The sequence below is a fragment of the Vicugna pacos genome, chromosome 5 (genome assembly GCF_048564905.1).
Source record: "Vicugna pacos chromosome 5, VicPac4, whole genome shotgun sequence".
NCBI classification, from domain to species: Eukaryota; Metazoa; Chordata; class Mammalia; order Artiodactyla; family Camelidae; genus Vicugna; species Vicugna pacos.
In genome coordinates, this window is record NC_132991.1 from 63,176,488 (window position 1) to 63,204,481 (window position 27,994).

Consider the following 27,994-nt stretch of genomic DNA (forward strand, 5'->3'; position numbering starts at 1 on the left):
TTCTCTTCCCTCTTTTTTTCCCCCTCCTTCCATCCCATAGGATCAGTACCATTTCAGTTTGACCCTAGTCATTTCATACCCCAGAATAATGTATTTACCTGATCAGTCAGCTCTTCTGCTTTCTTTACCTGTAGGTCACTATTAATCCTTCAGAAAGAGATTTCTTGTATTTTTTTTTTCTTTCTCCTTGCATAGCACCAGTTTTTTTGGTTGGACCTGGGTTAACATAGAACTGGCTAATTTGTGAGGCCCAGTACAAAATGAAATTACATAGCCCTTTGTTAAAAATAATTTTTAAGTTTTAAGCTGGTGACGACAGAGCATTTCCAAACGTGGGATCCTTCTGAGTGCAGCCCCGTGCTACTTACTGTGCAAGTTGCTCACCCATGAAGGTGGCCCTGGTATCATGTTCATTTTGGGTCCCACTGCTGTCAGGAGTGTCAGAGACTTTGGGAAGGAAGGGAACCAGGAGTTGTGAGAACAGTAGCAATGGCTCTAGATGTAGGAGAAGGATGCAGCAAGGAGCAGCAGCAGTCACTTGTAGAGGTCATTGATAAATTGCCTATGTTCAGGTAATGTGCTCTTGAAACATATGCTAATAATGTTTTTATAGGCCAACTGAAAATTAAGTTGTTTTCAAATACTTGTTGAAGAAGACAGTCTAAGGGTAAGTTAAATGGAAGGGGTGGCAATCCTGATATTACACATATTTTTCTTAACATAATCTGTTGGTATATAACTGTTCACCAACCACAGTGGAATTTGCATATAGATAGATCAGGTAATCCTTTGATGTGATTAAATTAACTTTGTTAAGGAATGTTCTGCTTGCCAAACTTATTAATATTTCTCAAAAGCAACTAAAGATTTAGCAGTTACAAAGGACTTTTGAGTTGTGGACTGACATCAGTTTAAAAAATATTGATTCATAGTATTAATGCATACTTGCATTATTAGATAATACATTTTCACAAATTGAAAGGTGACTTTATTTTAGAAATTCAGGTAATTTAAAATAAATTTCATATTGGTATATTTGCATTAGAAACCTTATTATAAATAGCTAGTAAGTGTTTTGACTTTTAAAGTTGATTAAGTTTTGTTTTCAGAGTTCAAATTATGCCTCTCCTAATTTTACTTTTGCCCTCATTTTTATTATGAATTTCCATCCCAAATAAGGACTCAAGTATGAGATTTTATTGGGCTGGAGTGGGATGGTTATTAGGGTAAAGCTAGGGGTTAGTTGTAATGCTTTCCTTCTGGGCCAATTATTTACACATATCTGACTAGTAACCTCCAGTGGCTAAGAAGATTCTAGGTATTTTTGGAGGTGAAACAGTGAGAAGAGAGTGTCAGTGTTTTAGACTGGAAAATATGAGATACTCTGTAAATTGCTTTATATGACCAAGCTAATGAATACTTGATAGAAGGATAAATAATCTGTATTGGTGATTTTGAAAACTAGCTTTAATCTGAAAATGTGTAATAATCTAAAAAAAATAAAGTATTATTTTTCAAGAAAATAAGTGGTGAAAACATTTCACGGTCTTTTTTATGAAAGACTTCTTGAAGAAATCAAATATATTTAGTTCTATCACATTCTTTAGTCTTATTTCTAATAACATTTGTTTCATACAAATGAAGAGTAGTTTCAAAATATTTCATATACACTTCTATTTTATACTAGAATATCTTTTAGTTAATAAAATTATAAAATAGATCTATATTTTTTTTAAATATAGTCACACTGTATTAAAAAAAACAGGTTTTAAAAAATTGATGTGTCATGATTTAATTGAAAGAGTGTGTTGTGTGTGCCCACGCGCACTTGCATATATGCGTGTTGTGTATATACTCATGCTCACATGTATTCAGAAAATTTCTGGAGGGATAGATATATACCAAGATATTAGCAATAGTTTTCTCCATAAAGTATAGTTACAGATTATTATTTTTTTAAACCTCTTCATACTTTCCCTTTTTTCTACAATGAACATGGATTACATGTGTAGTGAAAAAAGCTGTCATTCTTTTGTAGCAATGTACTATTTCCATTAATGTGGCCTGTGCTTGGTATAATTGTTGTAGGTGATTGTTTTGAGATATAATATTTATTACATATTACAAATATATCTAAGTTTGGGATAAAGGTCAATGAAAATTTTGGGTACCTAAAAAAAACTGATATATTTGAATTAGAAAAATACTGAGAAACAGTGTGGCATTGGATTCAAGCCTGAATTTGAACACCTTTGCTCCATTTATTACCAACTTTTTAATCATTTTTTGAGCTGCTTTATCTGTCTTTGCTTCAATTTCTTCGTCTGTAATTGATTTTAATAATAGTAATATCAGTAGTTCTAGTATCTACTTCGCAGGTTAGTTGTAAACATTAGAAATATTCTGTTTTGTGCTTAGTAAAGTGCCTGGCACATAATAGGCACTTAATAAATTGCAGCAGTGGTTTTGTTATTATTAATTTGGCTATCTCAAAGGATATATTATGTAGATGCTATTAGCTGAGTTTAAATGTTTTAGAGGATAGGATGAGTAGATAAAGGAACTGAAACAAAAAGATGTGGAAAAAGAGTACTAAGATGTAAATTTACTTATAATAAATGGAAAAATCAGTAGTGGTGTAAATTGTCTCTGTAGATTAAAATATTTACTAAAATGTACTTGTTTCACGGGAATTTAAGCTGTAATAGGCACTAAACTTCTAAGATTTAACTCACATTTCTTGCTTAGCAGTAGTAAAAGGTTTATACTTTTCTTGCAGAGTGCACAGTTGACTGAGATCATCAACAGTTTGATCGCCCCTCTCAACTTGTCCCCAACTTCATCACCCCTCTCCTCTAAATCGTGCAGCCATAAATGTCTGGCTAATGGCGTTTCCAGGAGGTAGGTATCAATGGGATAGTTGTGCCTCTAAATTTGATCTTTTAAGTTTTGTAATGTAGCTGCTTTTTTCTTTTTACTGAAGCATTATTAGAGTACAGTCAATAAACTATGGATACATTTTAGATAATATCAGACTTTTATAACTAAGGGAACTATGTAAGCCTGAGAATGAGGGAGAAAGCTTTCCAGGAAGTTTTATAATGTTTCTAAAAAAGAAAAACAGTGATACCATCTGCTACAAAAGTACTGCCTTATTTAATATAACTTCCATTTTGTACATTTTATATTCTTTAGCTCCATACTGCCCTTGCAATACACGTTAAGGGAAAAAGACCTTATGTATATTTTGGTCATGGAAGATTGGTAAATACCATCCATAAAGTTTAAGTAAAGTTTTACTCAATCATTTTGTATCTCAGCTTTTATAAGGAAAATTTTTTCCTGAACGTAATTAATACAATAATTCCTGTAATCCTTAGCAATTAATTATATCATGTCAGCAATGTATATATATTGAATCCTAATCCTTTTTTTGGGAACAGCATTTGTTTTCTTTATTTTGCTTACTTTTCTCTTTGTTTGTTTTTTTGATGGAGGAGGTGATTAGGTTTGTTTATTTACTTGCTTTTCTCTTTGAATCTTTCCTTTTAAAGATGCAGTTAGAATTAAAGTGCTAATAGAACATTATTTTGTGTGTTCATCTAATTTTTTTCTAAATAAAATTGTAATATAGGCTTCTTTGTTTTAAGTACCAAAAAGGGCTAAGTGTAATTTAGTGTTGGAAAATATTTATATTCATAATTATATGATTTACTAACATTTTAAAAAATATAGCATGAAAGGAAAATTTATACCATGGGGAAAATTATGCTAAATAGCCGTCACTTTCTTAATGGACTTAATGGATAAAAACTAAGTCTTAAAATAAAAATGCCATTATTTTATTTTTATTTCTAATTTGTTATTTTGAAAGTCTAATTTTTAATACTTTTGTTTGTGCAGAGTCATTTGTCCATTGTTCTGTTATAGAGACAGTTCTATTGGTTTTGCTTTATTTTTTGTTGACTTTATTTCATTCCTTATATCACTGATGATTCACTTTGAAAATAAAGATTCTCTCATGTATAAAAATACCCTGATATCTTCATATATGAGAACATACCCTCATTAAGAAAGTCATAATTATAAGTTGAGCCATTAAACACCATCATATTGGCATATGAACATTGTGATTTGGGGCTAAGTCCATTTTAGGTAATGTTTTGTTTACCTAACAAGGCATTACGCTATTATACATATACTTATGCATGTGTGTGTACATATTTTCATTTTAATGTACCTCCTGTATTTTTGGTCATTCATTCACAAAGTATTTAATGCATAACTAATTGCTGTGTGCCATAGAGTCAAAGTTCTAGGGATACAGTCGTGAAGGAGACAAAATCTCCACTTTTCAGTAACTTGCAGTCTAGCAGGTGAAACATGTAATTGTTTAAAATATCATATAACAATAATGGAATTGTGTGCAGTTGTTTGGATATTTGGATTTAGTAGCTGTCTTAGTTGAAAAAGATACATAAATACAAATGAAAGAAATGTAATGTTGGCTGTGTTTACTAAATCATAGTTTTTCAATTCCATCTGAAATATAGTTCAAAGGTTCTTGTTGAAATTAGCTAAAAATTATCATCTTTCCTGATGTTAAGTAGTTGTTCTTACAAACTAATTGGAAAGTTTATTTTTGAAAGTTTATTATAGGTTCAAAATCTACTAAAATTCTTTGATAAATTTAAAAGCAGATAAAAATTTGTTCTCCAGCTTTTTGAAGTGTGCTGATATATGTAAATGTTTTAGTTAATTTTATCAATTTTATTTGTTTATTAATTTATTTTTGGCAACAAACATTTTTCCCGAATACTTTCTGTATAACATGAGTTTCTTTCAAAAAGCACTTCTTTTCATATTTGTTATCAAAATATTGTATTTCCCTTGAAGGAAAGACTTTTATTTTTTAACATTTGGTAGAAAATGTAATACAACTAGTTTTCATCAACCCTTAAGGTGAGCAAATTTAGAATGTTAGAATTTTTGTTTAAAATGTATAATTGATCTTTAAGTTTAATAACTCTTTTAAAATGCTTTGTCACCGTTAATGAGCAAACTGCTGTGTGAAACAAAAGATTCGGGAGATACTCCAGGTCTCATTAAAATTTTTGCAACATTCTACTATTTATGATAGTATATATCATAATATACAAATGTATTTTACCAGGAACATAGAAATTAGAATATATTACAGATAAGAGAATAATAACATTGAAGGAAACACAGAAAATTTTGAGACTACGTGGTTGTTGTGTCAGATGACAAAGAGAGGAACTGAAAAAATGTCTCTTGTTTTGGTCAGTTTAAGTTGAGGCCTTAGCAAGAACATTGCAGTGGCTTGATGGACACAGAGATTAAGAGCCGGTTAATTAGGGAGTGGGAGATGGAAGAGAGGAGTCAGGATTATATTTTCAAGGCTGCTGACTGTATAATGAAATGGATGTATAAGATCAAAGAAGGGTTTTTGTTTGTTTTTAAGATGGAAGAAACGTAAGCATCTTTATTAAAATAAAGAGAAGGAAAAGAGTTAGAGATGGGAAATGTAGAAATACAATAGAGTTATGGAGGGGCCTTATGACAGGAGAAAATACACTTGTTCTTTGAGAGTGGAATGAAAGAGATTAAGATGGGTGTAGCTGCAGTTATTTGTAAAGTGACTGTAGCCAAATTTAGGATGGGAAGGGGGCTGGAGGAGTTAAAGTTTGGATAGACTTTATAAAAGATGGCGCCTTCCCTTTGTTTTTCCTCCATTCCCCTCCTTTTTCTGTAGTAGAGCTACCCATCCTTGGAGAAGCATGTTATGTGGTTTCTAAGGTTTGTTTTTTTTTTTTTTTTGGCTCCTTAACTATATTGTTTAAAGTACTTAATTGATACTTGTAAAACCAGTTAAGGATTTACTTTAAAAGTATTAGTAATTGAACTTTTTATAAAATAAACAATTGTGTAGTAGTGAAATTCTAAAAATGTAACATTATTTTACATCATTCACATTTAAGAATATTATCATAGATTTTGAAAATTAATTGAATATACAATCTTATAGTAATATATGAAAAAGTTTTGATTTAGAGATATCTGTACTGAAGCAATGTGAAATTTATTTATGAGCCTTTTGACTCTGGGAGTAAAATGTCAAATGAAGACTGGTTCTATTTCTTGTATCTTTCTGTTTTTTGAATATTCTTATTTTTTCCTTCATATAGTTTTATATTAAGAAAATATCTTTTGGACTCAAAGCTTTTCAAGAATTAGGGCTTAGTCTATTTAATCTTACTCAAACTTGACACTTAACCACAAAGCGCTTTCTGAAAATAAGATTAGGCATATAAATACTATTTATTTTATGCCTTTATGTAAATGTGAAGGTAAGAAAATCCATTATTCAAGAATTTTTTAAATTCTAGTAAAATGTACATACTGTAAAATTTACCATTTTAACCATTTTTAAGTTTAATGGCATTAAGTACATTCACATTTTCGTGCAACAGTTTCTGAATCCCTATCCAGTTACTGAATTTATAAACTTTGCCCTTTTCTTTATCTGTTGAATCTGTCTTAATCTAGGATATCTGTTCTGTAGTCTCCAATGACAGCATTTATGCATGTTTGTGGAGAGCAAATGAAGAATGACTAAAGAAAAGGACCAGTCGCTGTATTGTGTTTTCAGTTGTCCCCTATGACCTGAAAAGTATTCTTATATTCAGTTGTGAATTGTGAGGTGCATACTCAGCTGAAAAGTGTAAATTACTACAAATGTCAGGCCTAATAATAGCAGTACAATGAAAGGAAGTTGCAGAATATTTGTAGATAGTGGCAAAATGTACATTTAAAAGTAACAGGAAACTTGATGACTTACTATGATAAATGTGTTTTTGCCTTACATTTCCTTAAAACTCATTAGGGTATCTAAATATTTATATTCTCTTCTAAAAATTTTATGAAGTCTTAACCAACATTTGGCCATCATTTATTTTCCACTCTAACCCGATTTCTACAATCGTATTATCTTAAAAAGTACATTTAGTTTATTAAAATGTAGTATACCACTCAATAGATCATTGACAAAGAGTTTAATGTATGTCTTGCAATAAACATGCCAGATGCTGGGAGACAGCATACAGTTGTGTTAGAAGTAAATGAGGTAGTAGATATAAAACTCTTATAACAATGCCTGGCACGCAAGAAATAGCCTAATAATGTTAGTCATTGGTATTTTCTTGTAAGGACATAACAGATATTAAAATTGTGGGTATGGTCTGTTATTTCTTTCATATCCTGGGCAGTGTACTGATTTTGATTTAGAACTATTCTTACTCTTTTAAAAAAGTATTTCAGAGTGGCCTGAGTTAGGGTAAGGATTTGAAGGCATATACAAAGCCTTATAGACCAGTTATTACTCAAGACGTTTTTCACACAGGTACTAGGAGTCACTGAGGCACCATTTATTTTTCCATCATATCTCGTGGGAAGATAGAAAGTTGCTGACTTGCCTTTGGTCTACACAATTTGTTTGCGACCCTGTAATTAAATTAAGTGCTCTTAAATTCAGGGTAAACACATTGTTGGATTTTATTCTTGTATTACATAAAACATACCTTCTCAAAAGACCATCTTGGGATATTAATCTCCTTCCCCAGCCAAAAAAAAAAAAGGTTTCAACTTTTGTTTGCTCTTAATTATAATGATTTTGTAATTTAGTGGTTTGGGGTAACTTAAGGTTATGGGAGTAGACACTTTTTACATATTCTTTTTGTTACAGACATTTTGTGACCTTGGGCAAGCCAGTTAATCTCTTTACATGTCATTCTTTAAAAATACTAGGACACAAATATTTTCTCAAGCAGTTGTCAGTAGTGCTAATATGCTCCATTTAAGTGTTTATTTTTAAGGAATTACATTTTTTCAAACAAATGAAAAATAAAAACAAACAGGGCTCAATACAGCCTAAAATGCATGTGTTTTTGTAACATCACTACACTATTGTGCTTTGCTTTGCTTGCAATAATTTTATGTTAGCTTAAATCAAGAGATTCAGTGAATAGAGAGAAATTACTCAACATATCTTAGTAACTTTAAACATAATCTACAAGTTATTATGTAAAGAAGTACCCATGCCAGTAGGAGGAGTGATAATTCTATCCAAGTGAAAAAAACTTTTAAATAAGCAAGTAGGAAGAACTGTTTATATCAAGTTTATTACACATTGCCTTTCTTGGATGAACCTAATTCAGTTTTTCTTTGCTAATTCAGGCTCACCACTGTGACCACATCTTCAGGGACTACTGAGAGTAATAGTTCTATATCTGTTAAAGAATTCACTTAATAGTCAGCAAATACCTACTAAGTGATGACCGTGTGCCAGGCATTGCATTGGACTGGGGTGTGATGTTGAACAAAAACAGATGTGGTTTCTTACCTTAGGGTATAATAGAGTCTAGATGCAGGAGAAAATGACACCAACCAAAAAAAAATCACACAAATAAATGTATAATTTTAAATCCTGATCAAGTGCTATGAAGAAATTCATTGCATTGTTAAGAAAATCATTTTGGAATCAGATGTATCATTGTGATCTTGGGCAACTTTCTAAATCACAGTTAAAATGAAAATCGTTTGTTTCTTGGATTCTTATGAAAACCAAATAAGATGACAAGTGTGATATAATTTTTTTTTTTACTTATAATCTGTCTTCCTGGATGAGAATGTAAGCTCTGTGAGAGTAGGAATTTATTTGATCTGTCTTTTTAATAATACTACTATTTTCCTAGCATCTAGATCAGTGAATCATAACATGGACACAAATAAATATTTGTTGAATGAATGAAATGTCTTTTAAGATTTCTTGCAGGTAATAAGCATTAAAAAAAAACAACAATTATACTTATTTGTGCTTTCTCCCCTACAGTCAGATTGATATTTTTGTTGTCTCCTACAGTTCTGCCTCCTCTCATCTAATTCAGCTCTGGACTGGAAAATCAGATGACCAAGGCTAGAGCAGTAGAAGTATCTGTACTAGAGTAAGAGACGTTCTGTAGTACAAGAGAAGTCCTCTCTTAACAGTAACAGGAGTGAGCTTTGGTGCTTGGACTTACTGATCTGTTTTTTTTTCTTGGTTATTTAAAAGGCTTTTGCGATTTCAGCTGTATTCTGTATGCTTGGGCTTTTCAGATAAGTAATCACATAAGTGCTTCTGATAAAGCATTCTTATTCTAGCCTTGTATCACATTATGTCATAGTTTTCGTATCTAGTTACATTAGGAGAAATATAAATTTTGAATTTTTAAAGTTTGGCTACCTATTCTCCATATTAATTTTTAGTGGACCACATAGAACTTATTTTTATATAATTTTTTAAAATATTTAAGGTAATTTGTATAATATCCTAATGACCTTTTCTTATAATGACTTAAGTAAATTCACCTGCTTAATTATTTTCCAGAGCAGCTGATTTGCCCACTTTTTATTCATTGATTCCCAACCCCCATCTCTTATTTAATGGCAGAATCTCCTAGGAGTCAGAATTATTTTCTTAGTTTTATTAGTCTTGGCAGCAGGGTCCAAGATGAGTCAACAGGAACTGAGCAACTGAAAAGACTGAGGATTGAAACAAATGAAGCATTGCATTTTATCATCATAGAGATAGTTATTAGTCTTTAGATCTCATACTGTAAAATGAGATAAAATGTTGTAAATGAATCTTTGTTTATCCCATGGAGTATTGTCTCTGAGAAAGTGAGTTCCTACTTGAAATAATGTCTAGATTTTTGTTGTTGTTGTTTTTGCTTTAATGAGTCCCAGAATATGATGTGAAATTAAATTCCAATGAATCATTGTCACCTTTTTCTTTTCACTAATAAATTATCTTGTGAAAAGCAACGATTCTAACTAATTGGGTATCATAATTGAAAAACTGCAGTTAAATTGGCAAACTAATCACATATAAAGTAATTCTTTTACCCTCATCATATTTTCAGTAGTCACTTCTCAGTTATGAGAACATTGTTAGAGCAAATTCAAAGCTGAAGTTTTCAACATAATTTTGGGTTTCTGTGAATGACATTAATTATTGGATTAGCTTAGATGTATGGCATCAATAAGGAAATAAAACTTCTCCTGCTGTGTTTTTAAATTAATGCCAGTAAGAATTATTTTCTTTTGTAAAAACTTCACTTTTCCCTTTTTGCCTCTATTAACATAAGTCTAAAACCTAATGTTGTGGGGAATGTTTAAATAAATTGTGATACAACCACTGGAAGGAATATCATGTAACTTAAAAAATTATGTGTATAGAAAATATGTAGTCATTTAGGAACATGCTTATTTTGGAATATTAGAAAAATCAGAATACCAAAATCACTGTACCACAGGATTCCATAGGGAAAAAAGACCTGAAGGCTGAGAGTCGACATTTTTATTAAAGCTGTATTTGTGTTTATATGGTGGGATTTTCAAAAACATTTTAGCTTTTTTTTCCAACTGTTTATTTGCAAAGTTTCCTTTAAAATGAAAAATAGTAATTAGTAAAATAGAAATTCTTAATTTCAGACTGTATCCCATATGTCAGAAAAATAGCCCAGAGCTTATACTGAAGAATCTGAACTGTACTCCCAAACTGTAGATCAGCTAGACATGTTTGACAGTACGCAGAAAAATAGAGCTGTCACGCTGGTTTCCTGATCTCTTTGCCTTTATACTTTTAAAAAATCCCACTTGAAACTAAGAGCCAGAGATAAGAATGGGAGATAGCACTGCAGTAGTCAGTCCCGTTTTCTCTCTGCCTTTATTATGAAAAACTTTAACATGTAGAAAGCATAGTAAAGTGAATCCACTTATTCCCAGCTTTAACAGGTCTCAAGATTTTGCTACTCATTTCAGCTGTTTCACTTCCTAACAGTTTTTTTTGTATGTACTTTTAAAAAGCAAATTCTATTGATCATTTAACTGTAAATATTTCTGTATATTTCCTTGATAAGCTATTTTTCAACATACTCACCATGTTGTTATCATCTGCTTATTATTTTTATGTTAGTCATAATTTATCACTATCATGAAGTTCTCTATTCCTATTCATATTTCCCCAGTTGTCTCTAAATCATCTTTTTATGGATAATGTGTTAGAATCAGGATGCAAACAAAGGCCATATTACATTTGGTTGTTATGTTTCCTAAGTCTCTTTATTCTCAGATAGCCACTTTTAAATGTATTAGAAGTCCCTAATACAAAAAAAAAAAAGGACTGCAATTTTAGATGACATATAAAATTGTACTACAAGTTCATTGTAGGAAGATTGAAAAATTCACAAAATACTAAGAAGAAAGTGGAAATCGCTTACATTGCTCAGAGTATGTTTTTTCTTTCATTTTTATACATTATTTTCATAGTTGAGATCTATTGAAAGCAGTTTTATATCTTATTTCAATAATATATTGGAGGCTTTTTATACTTAAAATATGTCTTTTTCATTTTAATGGCTACATTTATATATCATAATTTTTAAGAATAGGTTTGTACCTTAATTTTTTTTTAGAGGCCGCATCTAATTTAGACTGCCGTTTTACAGCATACTTCAACACATTTTCTTGTTGCTACATCTGAAGAAACTTGTATTTTTGACTAAGGGGTATCATTTTCCTACTTAATGCCCAGAATAGAAATAGCCTTGTAAAGGCACTGTTTTCTCTGTACCTACCAGATAGTGTCTGGATCGTGATCCATTGGTCATTTGAAAGAGATGTTTACCTTTGCCATTTAGAGGACAAGTAATGCCCCTGGGGGGTGATTTTAGTATTTTTATATAAAGTCCTATTTTACATAATTTCCTTAAAATTGGTGACTGCCACCCTAAGTATCATTGAGTTACCTGATTACCTGATGCATTCATTTCTCCAAATATTATCAAGGGAAAGAAAGATACTAAATTCAGCTAAAGGCAGGACTTTGGGCATTAGGGAAAGTTTGGAGAATGTGGCCACCTACCTTAGCTGCTATAGGATGAAAGTCATCAAAGAACTCCAACTGGTGAAAAGTACACTTGAAATAGAAATTATAAGTTATACAAGAACAGTGATTCTTAGGTGTGTGTTTTTATGGGTGTGTCAGTTTTCTAGGGCTATTGTAGCAAATCACCACTAACTGTGTGGCTTAAAATAACAGATGTTTGTTCTTTCACAGTTCTGGATGCTAGCTGTTTAAAATCGAGGTGTCCGGCAGGACCATTGCCCTCTGGGGGTTCTAGGGAAGAATTCTTCCTTCCCTTTTCCTAGCTTCTGAGAGTTTCTGGCAGTCCTTGGCATTTTGTCTTGTAGACCTTCTCTCCTCTGTCTTCACATGGCATTATTCTCTGGGTGGGTCTCCTTAATTCTCTTCTTATAAGGACATCAGTGATTGGATTTCTAGTCCACCCTAACTCAGTATGACCTCTTTTACCTAATTATATCAGCAAAGACAGTATTTCCAAGTAAGGTGACAATTTGAGGTTCCTGGTGGATATAAATTTTGTGAAGACCCTATTCAACCAAGTACAGCAAGTGTAGGTATTTGTGTATATGTATAATCTCTTACAGAATACTTAATTTAATTGTCTTCTCCATTGTTGATTTCTACTTTTTCTTAAGTGTGTTCAGTATAACAGTGGGTTAATGTGATAGAAATGTTGAAAACTACTGGCCTAAAACAATGTTTTTAAATTCTGTTACTTACTTATTCTCTGCTGCTATTCCTTGAGAATAAAAGATAAGAACAACTTCATTAAGTCTTTTATGGTTTTAGCATTCTAAATTTATAACCAGGCCCAAAAGTTTTTTGTTTACTAAATACATTTGTGCAGAGTGTTATAATGATTATTCCAGTCTTCTAAGAACACAATTTGTTAGGCAAAAGGTTATGAAATACTTGAATAATTTACTGTGAAAAATCCTAGACTTTCACTGGGTTTATTAAAAACTAGATTGAAATTAAACTGTTCTTCCATATCCATTCACCATTACCACCACCACCAAGATGGCACCAAGAAATTAGCTAATATATGTCCCCATATACTGATATCTTTAGGTTGTTTTGTTTATTAATTATGATACAAGTACATAATATTTGCAAAAATTGACTTTGGTAGTGATTTATGATAAAATATCAGGTAAAAGATAATTGCCTCATTTCTGGGCAGTTAATCAGAGCATAGGAATCAGAGTATATTGAATATATTATTTAAAAGATTCACTTGAATTTCTCCATTATACCCTATAAAAGCAAATTGAATGTCTATTGTTATCATCCATAAACATCTTAACTGCTAAGATTTTCTAGGATTGTAATAGAAAACCAATTATTTCAGAAAGTCATTAAGTAACTATTAGAGAAATTAAACAGTGTGAATAAAATGTGAGCGCATGACTTTTGGATTACTGTCTTAGATAAAACTCGTGGTCATTTTGCACTTTTTAGATTAGAAGAAAAAATTTAAACTTTATCCATGACTTCTCTTTTATAAATCAAAACATCTTATAGCTCATCTGTTTATTATTTTAAAAAATTTATGATGGACATATTTGATTATAAGATAAAATATGACACACCATATCTTAACAGAAACTAACTTTTGTAAACCAAAGTTAGAGATTTAGATTGGAGCTCAAGGCAGTGTAAATGTATAACTTATTTTTCTAAAAGCTCTCTTGTAGCCTTCTGTTTAGAGCTTCTTTTGGCTCTTATGCTAAAATGTTCAGTGTTTACTCATTCACTAAACTAGTTCTTTAGTTGCAGTGTATGTTGTGCATGCACTGTACAAAGCGTAGACTGGAATGATAAATCTGACAATGTACATGTATATATTTCTCCATTCAGTGAGTATTTGTTGAGCGTCTGCTGTATGCAAGTTATAGTATCAAGAACTTCTGACACAGGGAAATAAAGCAGACACAGTCTCTGCACTGCCTGTAGTCTAGAAAAGGAGGAAAACAGTCAATGTTTGTACAAATCAGTGTAAAATCATCTCCGTGAAAAATGCTTGAAGGAAAAATGAACGGTGCTCTCAGAGCTTGTAAAGGGATTTGACATGGGCTTTGGAGAGACTTTGTAAGGGCTCAGATGCTTATCGGAGGAGCTGACTTTTGAACTGAGAACCAAATGATTATTGGGAATTATGTGTGTGAGAAAATTCCAGGAAGCAGAAGTGGTATAAACAGGTCTTGCACTGCAATGATTGTGAGTTATGTGAAATGAAAGGAGGCAGCGTGGCTGGCGCTCAGGGAACAAAAGGGAGAGTGATGCAAGATGAGGCCGGAGAGCAGTGGTGGGGCGGGGTAGACCAACCAGGGTCTTTCACATTAAGGGTTGAAGTCTTTTTCTTAAGAGGAGTGGGAAGGCTTTGAGAGATTTTAAACAGTGTGGGGATGGACGGAAAGGGTAAGACAGACTAGATTTGTTTTCCCAAAAGACTGGTGTAGAAGGGACTGGCAGGAAAAAAGTGTGGATGAGGGGAGACCAGTTACAAGGCTATTGGAGTAATCCTGGCACAAAATAACTTGGATTAGGGGAGTGATACTGGAAATGGAGAAAGGTGTAAACCTAAAACCCCACCCTCATTGCTTCCCCCTCCTCTATTATTTAATTTATTTAAAGCTAAATTGTACCATGTGCCTGTAACACGAAGGATCTAGGCTATCCTATTGGGGGATTTTTATTGTTCTCTGAGCAAAAGCTTCCAGTTAGAAATCTAAAGATATGATTTGTTGCCTCACCTGGTACTATCCCACTTCTAAGCATGCTATTTCAAAAGTCCAATGATAATTGTGTTTTGATACTTATTGATAATTGTCTTGATAATTATAAGGTGACAGTACTTGACAATGGCCCATTGCGTCCTTAATTTCTGGGGTCTCCTAGGTGAACCCACAGCTCAGTGGGAAAACTAAGCCTTATCTCTTACTGAAATGTTTCCTTTCCTGCATTTTCTCCTCCTCTTCGTCTTGCTTCTATTAAGATTTTTTTTTAAAGAATGTCATGTAATGATGCTATGTTATATTGGTTTAACAATGATATCTTTATTCCTGTTTTACTTAATAGTTAATTACCTAGATATTGTATTATTATCCTCCTGGGGAAAAAAAGTCTTAGATTATAGGGTCTTATGAGCAGGGTTGTGTTGTCTTCCAAGGAATTTCCTCGTGATTTTCCTCTTGTTCTGCTTTTCAATAAGGTTCATTGGTTGACCCTCTGTTTAGTGTAAAACCTTGTGCAGAATAAGCGAACTTATCAGTGATTTGCAATAACCCTTTACAATAGCCTCATCAGTTACTTATAAAAGTGATTTATGTGCCAAATTAACCTTGGTTAGCTTTATCCTATGATAATGTGTCAATCACCTTTGAAACTTGAAAATATTAGATTTAGTGACACAAATGACAAGCTTTCCAGTTATCTTTAAGCCAACCTGTGAGCCTCTCATTGGTTCAAAAGCTATGTGTTGTCATTCAGTGGGCAGATGGCGGCTCACCTTCTTTATGGCTGAACGTCCTGTGGGGAAGGGGAAACTAAGGGCCATTAGCAATTAAGAGTCCTGAATAGAGGGAAGAGCTAGTTAACTGTGCTTCAGGCTACTGGAATAAAAACTTTGTTTTCCCTAGACCTTACCCAAGCATCATCTCTTTTAAAGAGCCAGTATGGTCTGCCTAAAGGTGTTTCTAACTTGCTAGAAGGGCCTCCTTTAGTGCTGGATCTACTCCTACCTTCCTGGATCCTAGCCCTCCTGATGTGATCTGCTTTAACACTAACTACCTACAGAAACCTGTCTTCCTCCTGACCTTGGTTCACTTCTGTGCCAGCCACCTGACCTGCTTACTACCTGATTTGATATTGGCTATTGTCTGTGCCTTCTGCTCACCCTTGACGTGACAGCCCAGGTCCATCGTTTGTTTCTCAAGTGTAGACTGTTACTTAGCACTCATACACTTCAGGTTTTTCACAGTAATATATATGATATGTCACAGAAAGTAACATCAGGATATGAGATTGGACCTGTTAATTTGAAAGTATCAGTATATCTTAAACATTTCTCAGATAGACTACCTTTAGAACATGTATTAACTGAATTAGTCTCTCTGGAGACTAAAGTTTGTATTTTAAAAGTGGAATAGTTGTCATCAGTTCCTTTCCCTATACTGATCTGGCCAATATTACATACTCAGTTAGGTATTTGTAGTCACCAAATTCCATATTTTATTATTCTCTTGGTCTCACCAGCATAAGCCATTCAGATACTTTTATTTCTGGTTTCTTATTACTATCTAAAGCATTCTTGAATTACTTGCTTTATCTACAAAACGACAGAACATTTTATAGCAGCCATAAATATTCAAAACAAATAATACTCCTATAGAAAAACCGTATGTTTACCATTAAACACTAATTCTAATTGAACCAAATAGCACATTTGGTATTTTTATATTGAATAGTAATAACACGTACAGCAGATTCACTTGTTGATCTTAGAATGCTAAGTTGACTAGCTTTTGTCTATATTAATAAAGTTGAAATTGGTATATTATAGTGCCCGAAAACCTGAATTATTTTGTATATAATATACTGGCATAAATGAAGGTTAAATTTATGTGGCAATAAGCATTAACTTCTTCCTGATGCTCTGAAGTTTTAAAATACTTAAATATGCTTAAAAATTAATATAAAGAATAATTATAAACTTATGCTTATTTTCATGTGTAGTTTGTGTGACCTGTTTTATTATTTTATAATTGTGGCTTCCATGTTGTCAGAAGTTTCAAAAAAATTCTTAAAATATAATAGGATGGCATCTTTGTGTCAAAATTTACTGAAATGATATGTAATACTTATATAAGAGCAACTAATGATGCAGTCATAAGACTTCAGCCCTTTTAAAACCTTCAGTCCTGTGTAATGTCACCCTTACGCAAAAAGAATTTGATGTAAATAGTTTCAACACTGTTGAATTTGTGAATTATTAATTTACAGCAAACATTTACATTGTACTAGTGAATTCATATGAGCATTTCTAACCTGTGGGATATTTGGTTTGCAGGAGAAAATAGAAGTAGAAATTATTTTCATAACTTGAAATGGAATTTCCCACTAATACTGTTTCTTTCACCAATTGTTACCACAACATTCGCTAAAATTAATACTCTTCTGATAATAGATCAAGGCAATTTACATTTAGTTTTCTTTGTCTTTTTGTTTGTTTGTTTGTTTGTTTTGTTTTATCTTATCCCGTCTACTCCCCAATTATTTCATGGCATTTCAGTGCTTCAGAGAATTTAGATGAGTTCTCCTCCTCCAGTAGCTGGTTACTTAACCAGAAGCACAGTAAGAAAAGGAGAAAAGACAGGACAAGATTGAAATCTCCATCCTTGACTATCATGAGTACAGCAGCTCGAACAAGGCCACTTCAGAGTTTCCACAAACGAAAACTCTACAGACTGAGCCCTGCTTTTTATTGGACTCCTCAGGTAAGGTCATCTTTGGGAAAACATAAATAAAGATTTTACTGCCAATATAGTTCACAAATAAGAGGATATGGATTATACACAGTTATTTAGAATAAGTGGGATTTAATAATTTTTTAAGCATAGCAGTGTGTTCTGAAGCTTCACATTTCCATTTTTTAAATGCATTATTATGCTTAAACTAATTTGAAAGAAAATCAGGTATCAAGTTGACTTTAAAATTTTACTGGTAAGGGTAATAAGGAAAATGTAAGTGTATTACATATTTGTCTTTTGCTTAGTAAAGAAAACAGTAAAGAAAATCTGTAGGGCTCTCAGTTATTTTGGAGGAAATGATGTTACTCTCCCTTTTAGATCTGGTATTTGTTAAACTTGGCAAGCACTCCTTTTTCTAGAATATGAGCGTTGTAATTTTAGATGTCCATGCTTACACTTTTTACAAATAAAATATACTTCGTTTAAAGTGTTCACCTTGGAAAGCATATTCTTCACTTATTAGCAACATGTCAGCTATACATCTTTCTGTATAACTAAACAAACTGTGATGGAGGGCAAAATAAGTTGTCTCTAGTTCTCTTTGTATACATGCTTTTTTTCCCTATTGTATTTTAAAATAATACATCAGAGGAGAGAAATTGTCCCTGATTTAAATATTATTTTTGATTATTACTATATTACTGTTTAAAATATATTTCTATAAATATCAAAATGCTTTGTTTCTTTAGAAACCAGTTTTAAATTTGGTTTTATAGAATCCTTTTATAAATAGGAATGTGAATTCTGACAAATTAATTTTTATTAATAGATTGATTTTTGCCATATAGTATTTCAGGTATTATTAGTATGCTCCTCCAACTTGAAATTTTTTAAATTAACCTTTAGTTTAGAATTTTAAGAAATTTTACATAATTAATCAACCTAATAGGAAAATATTTTAGGTAAAGTTTTTATATATGAAATTATATTTTATTTAATGATTTTTACTAAATAAGAAATAGGTAAATAATATTTTTGAAGTTGATTTTATAATTTCATAGTTATAAATAAACTTGTCTATCAAAAATATTTTACATATGAATGAATATGCCTGACTGGAAGGAATATGCTTGAATAGTTTAGGGGATTTGCTCAATGTTCCTAAAATACTATATATGCCTTGAAAATGTAAAGATTGACCTGGAAAAGTGTGAAAAAAATTTAAGACTTTTAGCAAACAAGGGAAGAAACAAGTCTAATATTATTGTTACTAGTGGATCATATAATTTATCATATTCTAGTTATAGTGCTAAGCATTTTCAGTACATTATTTATTTAATTTTCAAACATATAACTATGAGGCATTATTAATCCCACCTTTAGATGCAGAAATTGAGGTTAGATTAAGTAACTTGCCCAAAGCCATATAGCTGGTAAGCAGTAAGTCTGATTCCAAAGCTCATATTTTTACCCATGAGTACATTGAGAACAAAAATAACCCAAATATTTTGTGTGCTTAAAATCAGTAAAGATAGTATATTTGAGGGCTGGGGAAGGGGCTTTGTCAGGTTAGAGATATTAAGAAGATGAGCTTTGAAAGATAAACAGACTTTTGAAAGGGTATGGGGGAAATAAAGAAAGCACGTTAGTAATTGAAACTAAGATAGAAAAATGATGGAGAACAGCAAATGTCCCAAACTTAACCCCCAGATATCTAGGATAATATTTTTTCTTTCTAAATTTAATAAATGTCATTTCTCTTAGGAAGCCATCCTTGATAATCTCCACTATGGGGTATATATTGATGTAGCACCCTGTATTATAATAATCCATTATTTTATAATAAGAATCCTTTCATTTTTCTGTCTTCTCATTACATTATAAGAAATTAGAGAACAGGAATTGTGTATTTCTGAACCTACAGGGCCTTGAACAGTAACTGTTCAATAGTATATGCTCAATAAATTATTATTTAATATGTGAAAAAATTAATGTAGTAGAATATAGGAGGATACTAGGCAATGGAGAGTGAGAACATATGAGTGTGTGTGTGTTTTCTTGATTTGCTTTGTGAAAGGTTCTAGAACAGTCATGTCGAATAGAACTTGGAATGATATGTTCTGTAACTATCTGTGCTGTCCAATGTGGTAGCTACTAAATACATGTAACTATTGAGCACATGAAGTGTAGCTAGTGCAACTGAGGAACTGAATTTTTAATTTACTTCATTTTTATTAATTTTGATTTGAATAGCCACATTTGGACAATGGCTACCAGATTCAATATGACAGATCTAGACTCAAACTTCCTGTGATAGCAGTGGGAACATGTGGCACTCATTCTTGTTTTCTAATACCAAACGGGGATCTTGGGAGAAATGGCTGATTTCCAGGGTTGGGGGAGGGAGGGTAAAAGATGCGGCTGGAATACTTTATTGTTACCAGAAGGCAAGGAAGTGTTAATGATGGGGGCATGTCAAAAAACCCCAGGGGCTGGTTTGAAGAGGCTGCCGCTGGCCAAATCTGGGGCTCTTTGAGAGTCAAAATAATGAAGGACAGTAATGAATGAAAAAATAGGAAGCCACGAATCCATCCTGATGATAGACAGACAGAAAGAGAGAGAGAGATGAAAAGGGGAAGCTGAAGACTTTTCCATAGAGTAGGATACTGATTAATAAATGCGAGTGAGCAGTGAAATTAGAGAATCATTGCAATAGTCATAGTAAAGATTGTTTAGGTAGGAATAATCAGTGGGTGAAAACTCTGAGGTCAGGACTGAGGAAAAGTTTGATGAGGAGCAGGTTATTTATATTGTCATAACTATGTGGTGGAGAACCTACAGTGATCTTCCCTGAGTGATCAAAACTAACATAGGAAGGATACAGTATCACTATGTAGTATTCTGACCAGGGTTGCATAACCTGAATTTAATCATGAGGAAACATCAGACAAAGCCCGAATCAGAGACATGCTGTTAAAAAATGACAACTGGGCTGTATTCTTAAAAAACAAAACAAAACAAAACTCAATGTCATAAAAGCCCAGAAAGGCTGAGAAACTGTTTCAGATTGAGAGACTAAAAGGGTATATGGCAACTGAATGAATATACGATCCAGATCACAATTCTTTTGGCAGGAAAATATTATTGGGACAATTGAGAAAACTGGACTATTGATGGTAGATTATATAAAAATACTGTATCAATGTTGAATTTCCTGAGTGTGATGTTTTGCAGTTATGTAAGAAAATACCCTAATTTTAGGAAATACAGATTGAAATATTAAGTGGTAAAATGGCTAAGGCATCCATTTTATGCAATAAATTAATTCCTGTGCATCTAGAATGGTATTAGCTTTGTAGCATCCATTATTTTCTCTAGTGCTTAACTCCCTGATAGAGTACTGGTTTGGAACAGCTTGTACAAGGGCAATGGAGAGAGGTGGGAGTCTCCCACTACTAGGTAGCATATAGTAGACAGCTCACTGACCATCATTCTCATTGCAGCAAACATGTGTACAGATTACCAAAAAAAAAAAAAGTCATCATACTATTAAAGACATTAGCAGAACTTCTGGTTTCAGCTCCATTATGTAAAGAGCTTACAAGTTGTCCCTGCTTACAACAATAAAAATGTGAACAAACTGAAAATCAGTGCCTTTTCACGAACCCATCAGAGAACTGAGGTTTCAGGGCAAACTGCCACCATGAAATACGGAGAGACAGGCAGATCCAGAGAGTCACAGCCAAGATCTGCTTCCCTGGAGCAGAAGCTGTGACAATTATAAACTAACTGATAGGGACATTTAAATGGTAATTCTGATGAACTGCTTGATACTGAGTGTGGACTAGCTTGAGAGTGGAGAACTCCTGGGGATCACAGACTTAGGAAGCTCTACCCCTTCACATTTTCATGGACTTTATTTACCTCCAGGCACCCCTCATCTCACAGTGAGGAGCCAAGAAGGGTCCCTAGTGGCTCTGGCATGGAAGGGAAAGGGTAACCTTACGAAATAAGCCCAGAGCATTGTCTGTTTTAAGGCTTACTCTTCAGAAGACAAAAGCAAAAAATAACTTTACCAGAGCCTTGTCCACCTGAGACAGAAGCAGTTCTGCCCTATAGCCTTCTGTCTCACTTGTTAAAGTCACAGATCAGGGACACAGACCACCAAAAAACAGATTTAATCAGTAGGTTACGCTACTACAGTAAATACCCTTTCTCTCCCCCATACTTTACCACCACGCTAGCAGGACTCCAGTCCAGTAACAGTAGGTTACAGCTGCAAGATGTAGACTTTCTCTGAAGAGAAGTACTTAACAGGGGAGACAAAAACAAGGACACTAGAGGAATTTGGAATCTGGCACCTTTATTAACTAGAGCTGACATTAAACACAGTCCCACTCAAACTCTTAGATTAACTTAACACCTCACAATAGAGGCCTGTTTACCTCAGGTTCTAAGACATCTGTTCAGCTTTCAACAGAAAATTACAGGGCATGTTAAGAAAAACAAAGTCTGCAGAGACAAAGAAGTCATCAGAACCGGGCTCAAATACGGCAAAGATGTTGGAATTCTCTTAAATAACTAATATGCTAACATCTTTTATGGATAAAGTAGAAAACATGCAGGAACAGATGGGTAATGTAAGCAGAGAGATGGAAATTCTTAAGAGCCAAAAGTGAATGCTGGAAATCAGAAACACTGTAACCTAAATGAAGCATGCTTTTCGTGGGCTCGTAAGTAGACTGGACATGGCTGAGGAAAGAACCAGCAAGTGTAGGTAGGTCAGTAGAAATTTTACAAACTGAAATGCAAGAGAAAAAGGAATGAATAAAACAGAACAGCACATCCAAGAATCTGGGGACAATTTCAGAGGCAATTTCAGATGGTGTATCAGATGTGTGACTGGAATATCAAGAGGAGAAAGAGAACAGAGCAGAAAAAAATATTTGAGGCAATGATACATGAGAATTTTCCAACGTATTGACTCATTAGACAAGCACCAAAGCATAAATTCAGGAAACTCAAGCAGAAGGGCATCAAGCAGTGTAAATACCAATAAATAAATACTTAGGCATAATATAGTCAAACTGCAGAAGACCAAAGATGGAAAGTATCTTAGAAAAACACCTCAGCTATAGAAGAACAAGGGTAAGAATTACAGCTAACTTCTCATCAGAAACCACACAAGCAAAAAGAGTAGAATGAAATATTTAAAGTGTTGAAAGAAAAACAAACAAACAAACAACTATACTGGGCAAAGTTGTTTGTCCCCCCTTGACCCTGCAGAAAAAGTTATGTCAATGTTGTAACTCCTGGTACCTATGAATGTGACTGTTATGAGTTGAATTGTGTTCCCAGGGACTCCTATGTTGAAACTCTAGCTACTAGTTCCCCAGAACGTGAGCTTATTTGGGTATAAGTTTGTTGTTGATGTAATTAGTGAAGATGAGGTGATTAGGGTAAGCCCTAATCCAGTATGGCTGGTGTCCTTATAAAAAGGGGAATTTGAACACAGATGCATACATACAGAGTGAATGCCATGTGAAGATGAAGACTCAGATCAGAGTTACTCTTCTGTAGGCCAAGGAGCACCGAAGATTGGCAGCAAAACCCAGGAGCTAGGGGAAGAGGGGGGGAACGGATTATTCCTCACAGTCTCCCTCACAGGACAGAAGCGAAGACGAGTTATGGTACTATGAGTCAGGGGACACCAGAAGCCACCAGAAACTGAAAGATGTAAGGAGTAAGTCTCCCCTGGAGCCTTCAAATGGAGTTTGGCCCTGCTAACACGTCAGCTTTGGATTTTGGGCCTCTAGAACTGTGAGAAGATTAATTTCTGTGATTTTTAAGCTGACCAATTTATGGCAGTTTGTTATGGCAGCCCTAAGAAACTAATAGGGTTTGGGACCAGGAAGTAGGGTACTATTTTAACAGTTACCTAAAACTGTGGAAGCAACTTTGGAATTGGGAAATAGGCTACCGGCTGGAAGAATTTTGAAGTATGTGATTTAAAAAACAAAAAGAGCCTAGATTCTGGTGAAAGCTCAGAAGAAAGTGAGGAGGATCGAAGACAAAGATGCTGTCATTTTAGAGAATGCATACAGTGTCATGAACAGAATGTTACTAGAAAGCAATATGAATGTTAAAGATGCTCCTGGTAAGATTTCAGAAAGAAATGTTATCAGAAACTGGAAGAAAGGTGATCCTTGTTTTAAAGTGGTAGAAAAGTTGGCTGAATCATATTCTACTGCTGAGTGGAAAATAGGACTTGTAAGAATTGAACTCTTAGATATTTAGCTGAGGAAATTATGAAGTGTGGAATTTTCAGTCTGGTTTTTCCTTAGTTTATAGTAAAATATGGGAGGAAAAAGATAAACTGAGGAAGGAATTGTTAAGCAAAAAGCAACCAGAACTTGATAATTTGGGAAATTCTCATCCTACTCCAAAACATTATGTAGCATGCTCTGGGAAGAATCCAAGAGTGTGGCTGGACAAATGTTTTACAAAGAGATTAGGCAAGTGACTCAGGGATCCAATCAACCATCTTAGCTGAAACCAGGAAAAGATCTCAGCAGAACTTTGTTGTCTAATGATACAGATGCTCTTGACATACCGGGGAGACCCACTATGTTTTTGAGAATGTTGTATCAACAGAACACTGTCAGCCTAGACTGAAAGGGACAGAAACTGGACAAAATGAAAGAACGTTGTTGGACCCTAAAAATTTTACAGGCAGGAAGTGGGCTGGTAGAGCTGTTCATCTACAAACATGTACTAACCCTCAAGAAAGAGGAAGGTGAATTACAGACATAAATGTGAAAGGAGAATAATAAAGCTAGAAGAAAACATAGGAGAATATCTTCTTGTCTTTTGAGGTAGCTTCTTAAACAGAATACAAACTACACTAATCATAAAAGAAAATTATAAACCTATTTCCATTAAAGACAGCACTAAGAAAGTCAATAAAGTATAAACTGAGTGAAGACATTTGCTACATACGTGTGTATATATATTTCTCCAACAAAGATTTCATATCCTGACTGTATATATATTTCTTAAAAAAAAAGAGACAATAACAAACCATCCAATTAAAACTAGGCATAACACAGAGTTGCACACTTTAAAATGGTTAAAACAGTAAATTTTATGTGTATTTTACCACAGTAAGAATTTCTTTTAAATGAAAAAAAACATAATATTTGAACAGATCTTTCATAAAAGAGAATATCCAAATGGTCAGTTAGTATATGAAAACATGTTTAAAGCTATTACTCATCAAGGAAATGCAATTAAAACTACAGTGAAATACCACTGCACACATCCATTCTTATAATTCAGCAGTTCCGCTCTTAGGAACTTTCCCAGGAGAAATGAATACATCTGTACACAAAAAGACTTATATAAGAATTATTATAACAGCTTTACTTATTAAAGTTCCAATCAGAAGTCAGTCTAAATGTCCATCAGCAGGAGCATTGTGGTATCTAATACAGCAATAAAAGAGATAGCTACTGATCCAATAGCTGAGATAGATCTATCTCCCAGACATTGTGTTGAGTGAAAGAAGAGAGTACATACTCTGTGATAACTATTGACGAAACTTGGTGGTGACAGAAATTAGAATTGTGATTACTTCAGTGTAAGGCGTAGGAGCTGACCAGGAAGGGGTACAACCAAGGTTTCTGGGTTGTTGGAACTACTTCATATCTTGACCATGGTAGTGGCGATGACCACATGTATGTAATATGCAAAGGTTCATGCTGCATATCTTTTTCATCATAGAAGTGGGCATGACTATATGCTACACATTCAGAGTTAGCCTATCTTTCTTATTTTGGTCATGTATTTTTACATAATAAACCATCCCAAAATTTATTGGTTTAAAAATAGTTTATAATTATCATTCATGAGTCCGTGAATTACCCTCAGTAGTTCTTCCCGTCTTGTCTAAGTTCTCTCATACAGTTGGAGTAAGATGGCGACTGGGGCTGGAGCCATCTGGGGTCTTGGGTGGGCTGGAATTTTGGGTTTCTTTCTCTCTCCCTGTAGTGTCCTCAGCCTTTCTGTGTGGGGCATGGTTTCTTTAGCAGGGTTGTTTTACATGGTGGCCCACACTGTCAAAAATGCAAATATGAAAGCTACCAGTTCTTCTTCAGACTTAGATCTAGAATTCATGCAGTGCTTTTCGGTTGAGTTATTGATTAAAGTGAATCAGTGTAGGATTTAATGTGGGAGGGACTATTCAAGGGCAAGAATACTGGGAGACATGATTCATTGGGAGCCATTATTGGGGACTACCTACCACAGTCCATCTTCTGATCCCAGTTATTGACATCTCTTTCATATGTAAAAACTACCTAACCCTTTCCCCTGAAGGCCTCTAAAGTCTCATCACATTACCTCATTAGGCTCAGGCTTAACGTCTTGAATTTCATTATTTTAAACCATGTCCAGGTTCCTGAATTGAGACTTTTATGTATGGCTTCTCAGGTGTGGCTCCTCAAGTATGGTTTCTCTGAATTGAAAGATTTGTGAACTAATGTTATAAATTATTTTCTCTATGCATACCCAACATATAATAGTCAGGCAGGGATACTGGGAATAAACACTGCTCAGACAGGGAGAAATGGGAGAAGTTTAGCAGTTCTGAAATACACAATTAGGAGGTGAGGGTATAGCTCTAAGTGGTAGAGCACATGCTTAGCACGCACGAGGTCCTGGGTTCAATTCCCAGTACCTCCTCTAAAAAGTAAATAAATAAATAAACCTAAGTACCCCTTCCCACAAAAAAAAAAAAAAAAAAAAGAGAGAGAGAGAAATACACAATTAGACACATGTTGCAGGTTTGTTAATGTGGGCCTGTTCCTCTGGAAGTGGTTCTTTGTAGCTATTAGCTCTGCCCTGTGAGCTCTTGGCTGCATTCCGAGTCACCTTTTATTTTTCATTAAAAAAAGGCCCTTTTTGCATATGTGTTTGTTTTCTCAGCATGCTTCCTACCTATAAAAGTCTGAAGGCCTAGAGGCCTTGTCATTTTGAGCTATTTCTGTCTTAGTCCAGGTTCAAGTCTTTAAAAACTTTGTGGAATATCTATGTATCACGTTGAAATAAACTCCATTGGACAAAAGTCATATCTATATAACTCTTCAACATAGGCCCTTCCTGATTTTAGACTTTGTGTGAGGCTGCTTTGGGACAATTTTCCTTAAGATACTTAATAGCACTTTTGTGTAATAGAGAAGATTATTGAAGCATGCCTTTAAGATTCTTAGAAGCCCTTTTGCCTAGACGCGAGTACCTACAAACATGTCTCAGACCTTTCTAAAGTTTTAATAAAGGGTCTTCCAGTCTTTCCCTTGAGATCTTGACACTGAGGCCACAGTGGATTTAAACTTTGTCTTGCTGTCTGGAGTGGCCAGAAATGAGAGACAGTCTTACTTTTGAACCTAGCAAGTCTTGGCTCTGTATTTCCTCTAAATTCTACTTGAAAACTTATTTACCCTTTTTTGAAGCTCATTACTCCATCCGTACTTCATCACAGGCAATTAAATGAACCAACTGGCACCTTAGACATTCTGCCTAGAAACCTCCTTAGCCAGATCTATGAGTTCACTACGTACCCTTTTTATCCTCCACATTTCTACAGGCAGCTGTTTCACTACTTGTTCTGCCAGAGCAATGAGATGAAACAAATAGAAGTAAAAGGATTGGAATAATTACTTAGAATAATTATTTGCGGAGCTTATGATCCCTTTGCTGGGAAAAATTAATAAAAAGCATAAATTAGTATGCATCTTTACTTATTTTTACCCTTTTTGACAATACTAATCTTTAATAAGACTGTGAAATAATAGTAGCTAATATTTATTAGGCAATTATCATGTTCCAGGTACTGTTTCAACTTATGAATACATGTATTTCTTATTTAATATTCATGCCACATTTCCTGTGGGGAAACTGAAACACAAAGTGGGATGAAAAGATGCACTATTTACATAAACATAAGTATGAACTTACAGTTTTCTTTTAAGTGTTAATGCTAAGTCTTAACACTACTTCTTTCGTGAACTTGAGCAAAACATCTGATTTGAATGCTGTGTGAATTGTTTCAGACTATTTCTCCCTATGAAATCTCAGCCAATAGTAATAATTATTAAAACTTCACATAGTTTCTAAAGTTATTTTAATTTTTTTTGCTGTCTTATCTTCAAGCTGAATCATATCCTTTGATATTCATTATTATTCATACATGTATTACTTATTCTTTATTAAAATAACTTTAGTTTATTCCTGGAGAGTCTTATGTCTTTTTATACTTGTTATAATATTGCTTAATCTACCTGAATTATAGAGTTATCTTTAGAATCAGGAAAATGCATTGGCAAGCATAGATAAAGTAGGAATATGTTTTCCAGAATAATACTCTTAAGTCTTAAAATGTAAATTGTGGCTAATAGCTTTCTTTAAAGTTCAATTTTATTTGCAATTAAGAATTTAAGATCATATTAAGTAAGTCAGAGAAAGACAAATATCATATGAT

At 33.7% G+C, this 27,994-nt stretch overlaps 1 protein-coding gene across 7 annotated transcripts in view; it reads left to right on the forward strand.

The window, feature by feature from the left end:
• The window catches only part of KANSL1L (KAT8 regulatory NSL complex subunit 1 like), a 113,600-nt gene that overhangs the window by 50,107 nt on the left and 35,499 nt on the right, over positions 1 to 27,994 (forward strand). For all 7 annotated transcript variants that reach the window (XR_012072775.1, XM_072961346.1, XM_006205250.4 and 4 more), the window contains exons 5-6: positions 2,780 to 2,901; positions 17,280 to 17,484. Coding sequence is in view for 6 of the 7 variants with exons in the window: in XM_072961346.1 (XP_072817447.1) it covers positions 2,780 to 2,901; positions 17,280 to 17,484 (327 nt within the window). In the remaining variant the exon portion in view is untranslated. The remainder of the gene's footprint in view (positions 1 to 2,779; positions 2,902 to 17,279; positions 17,485 to 27,994) is intronic.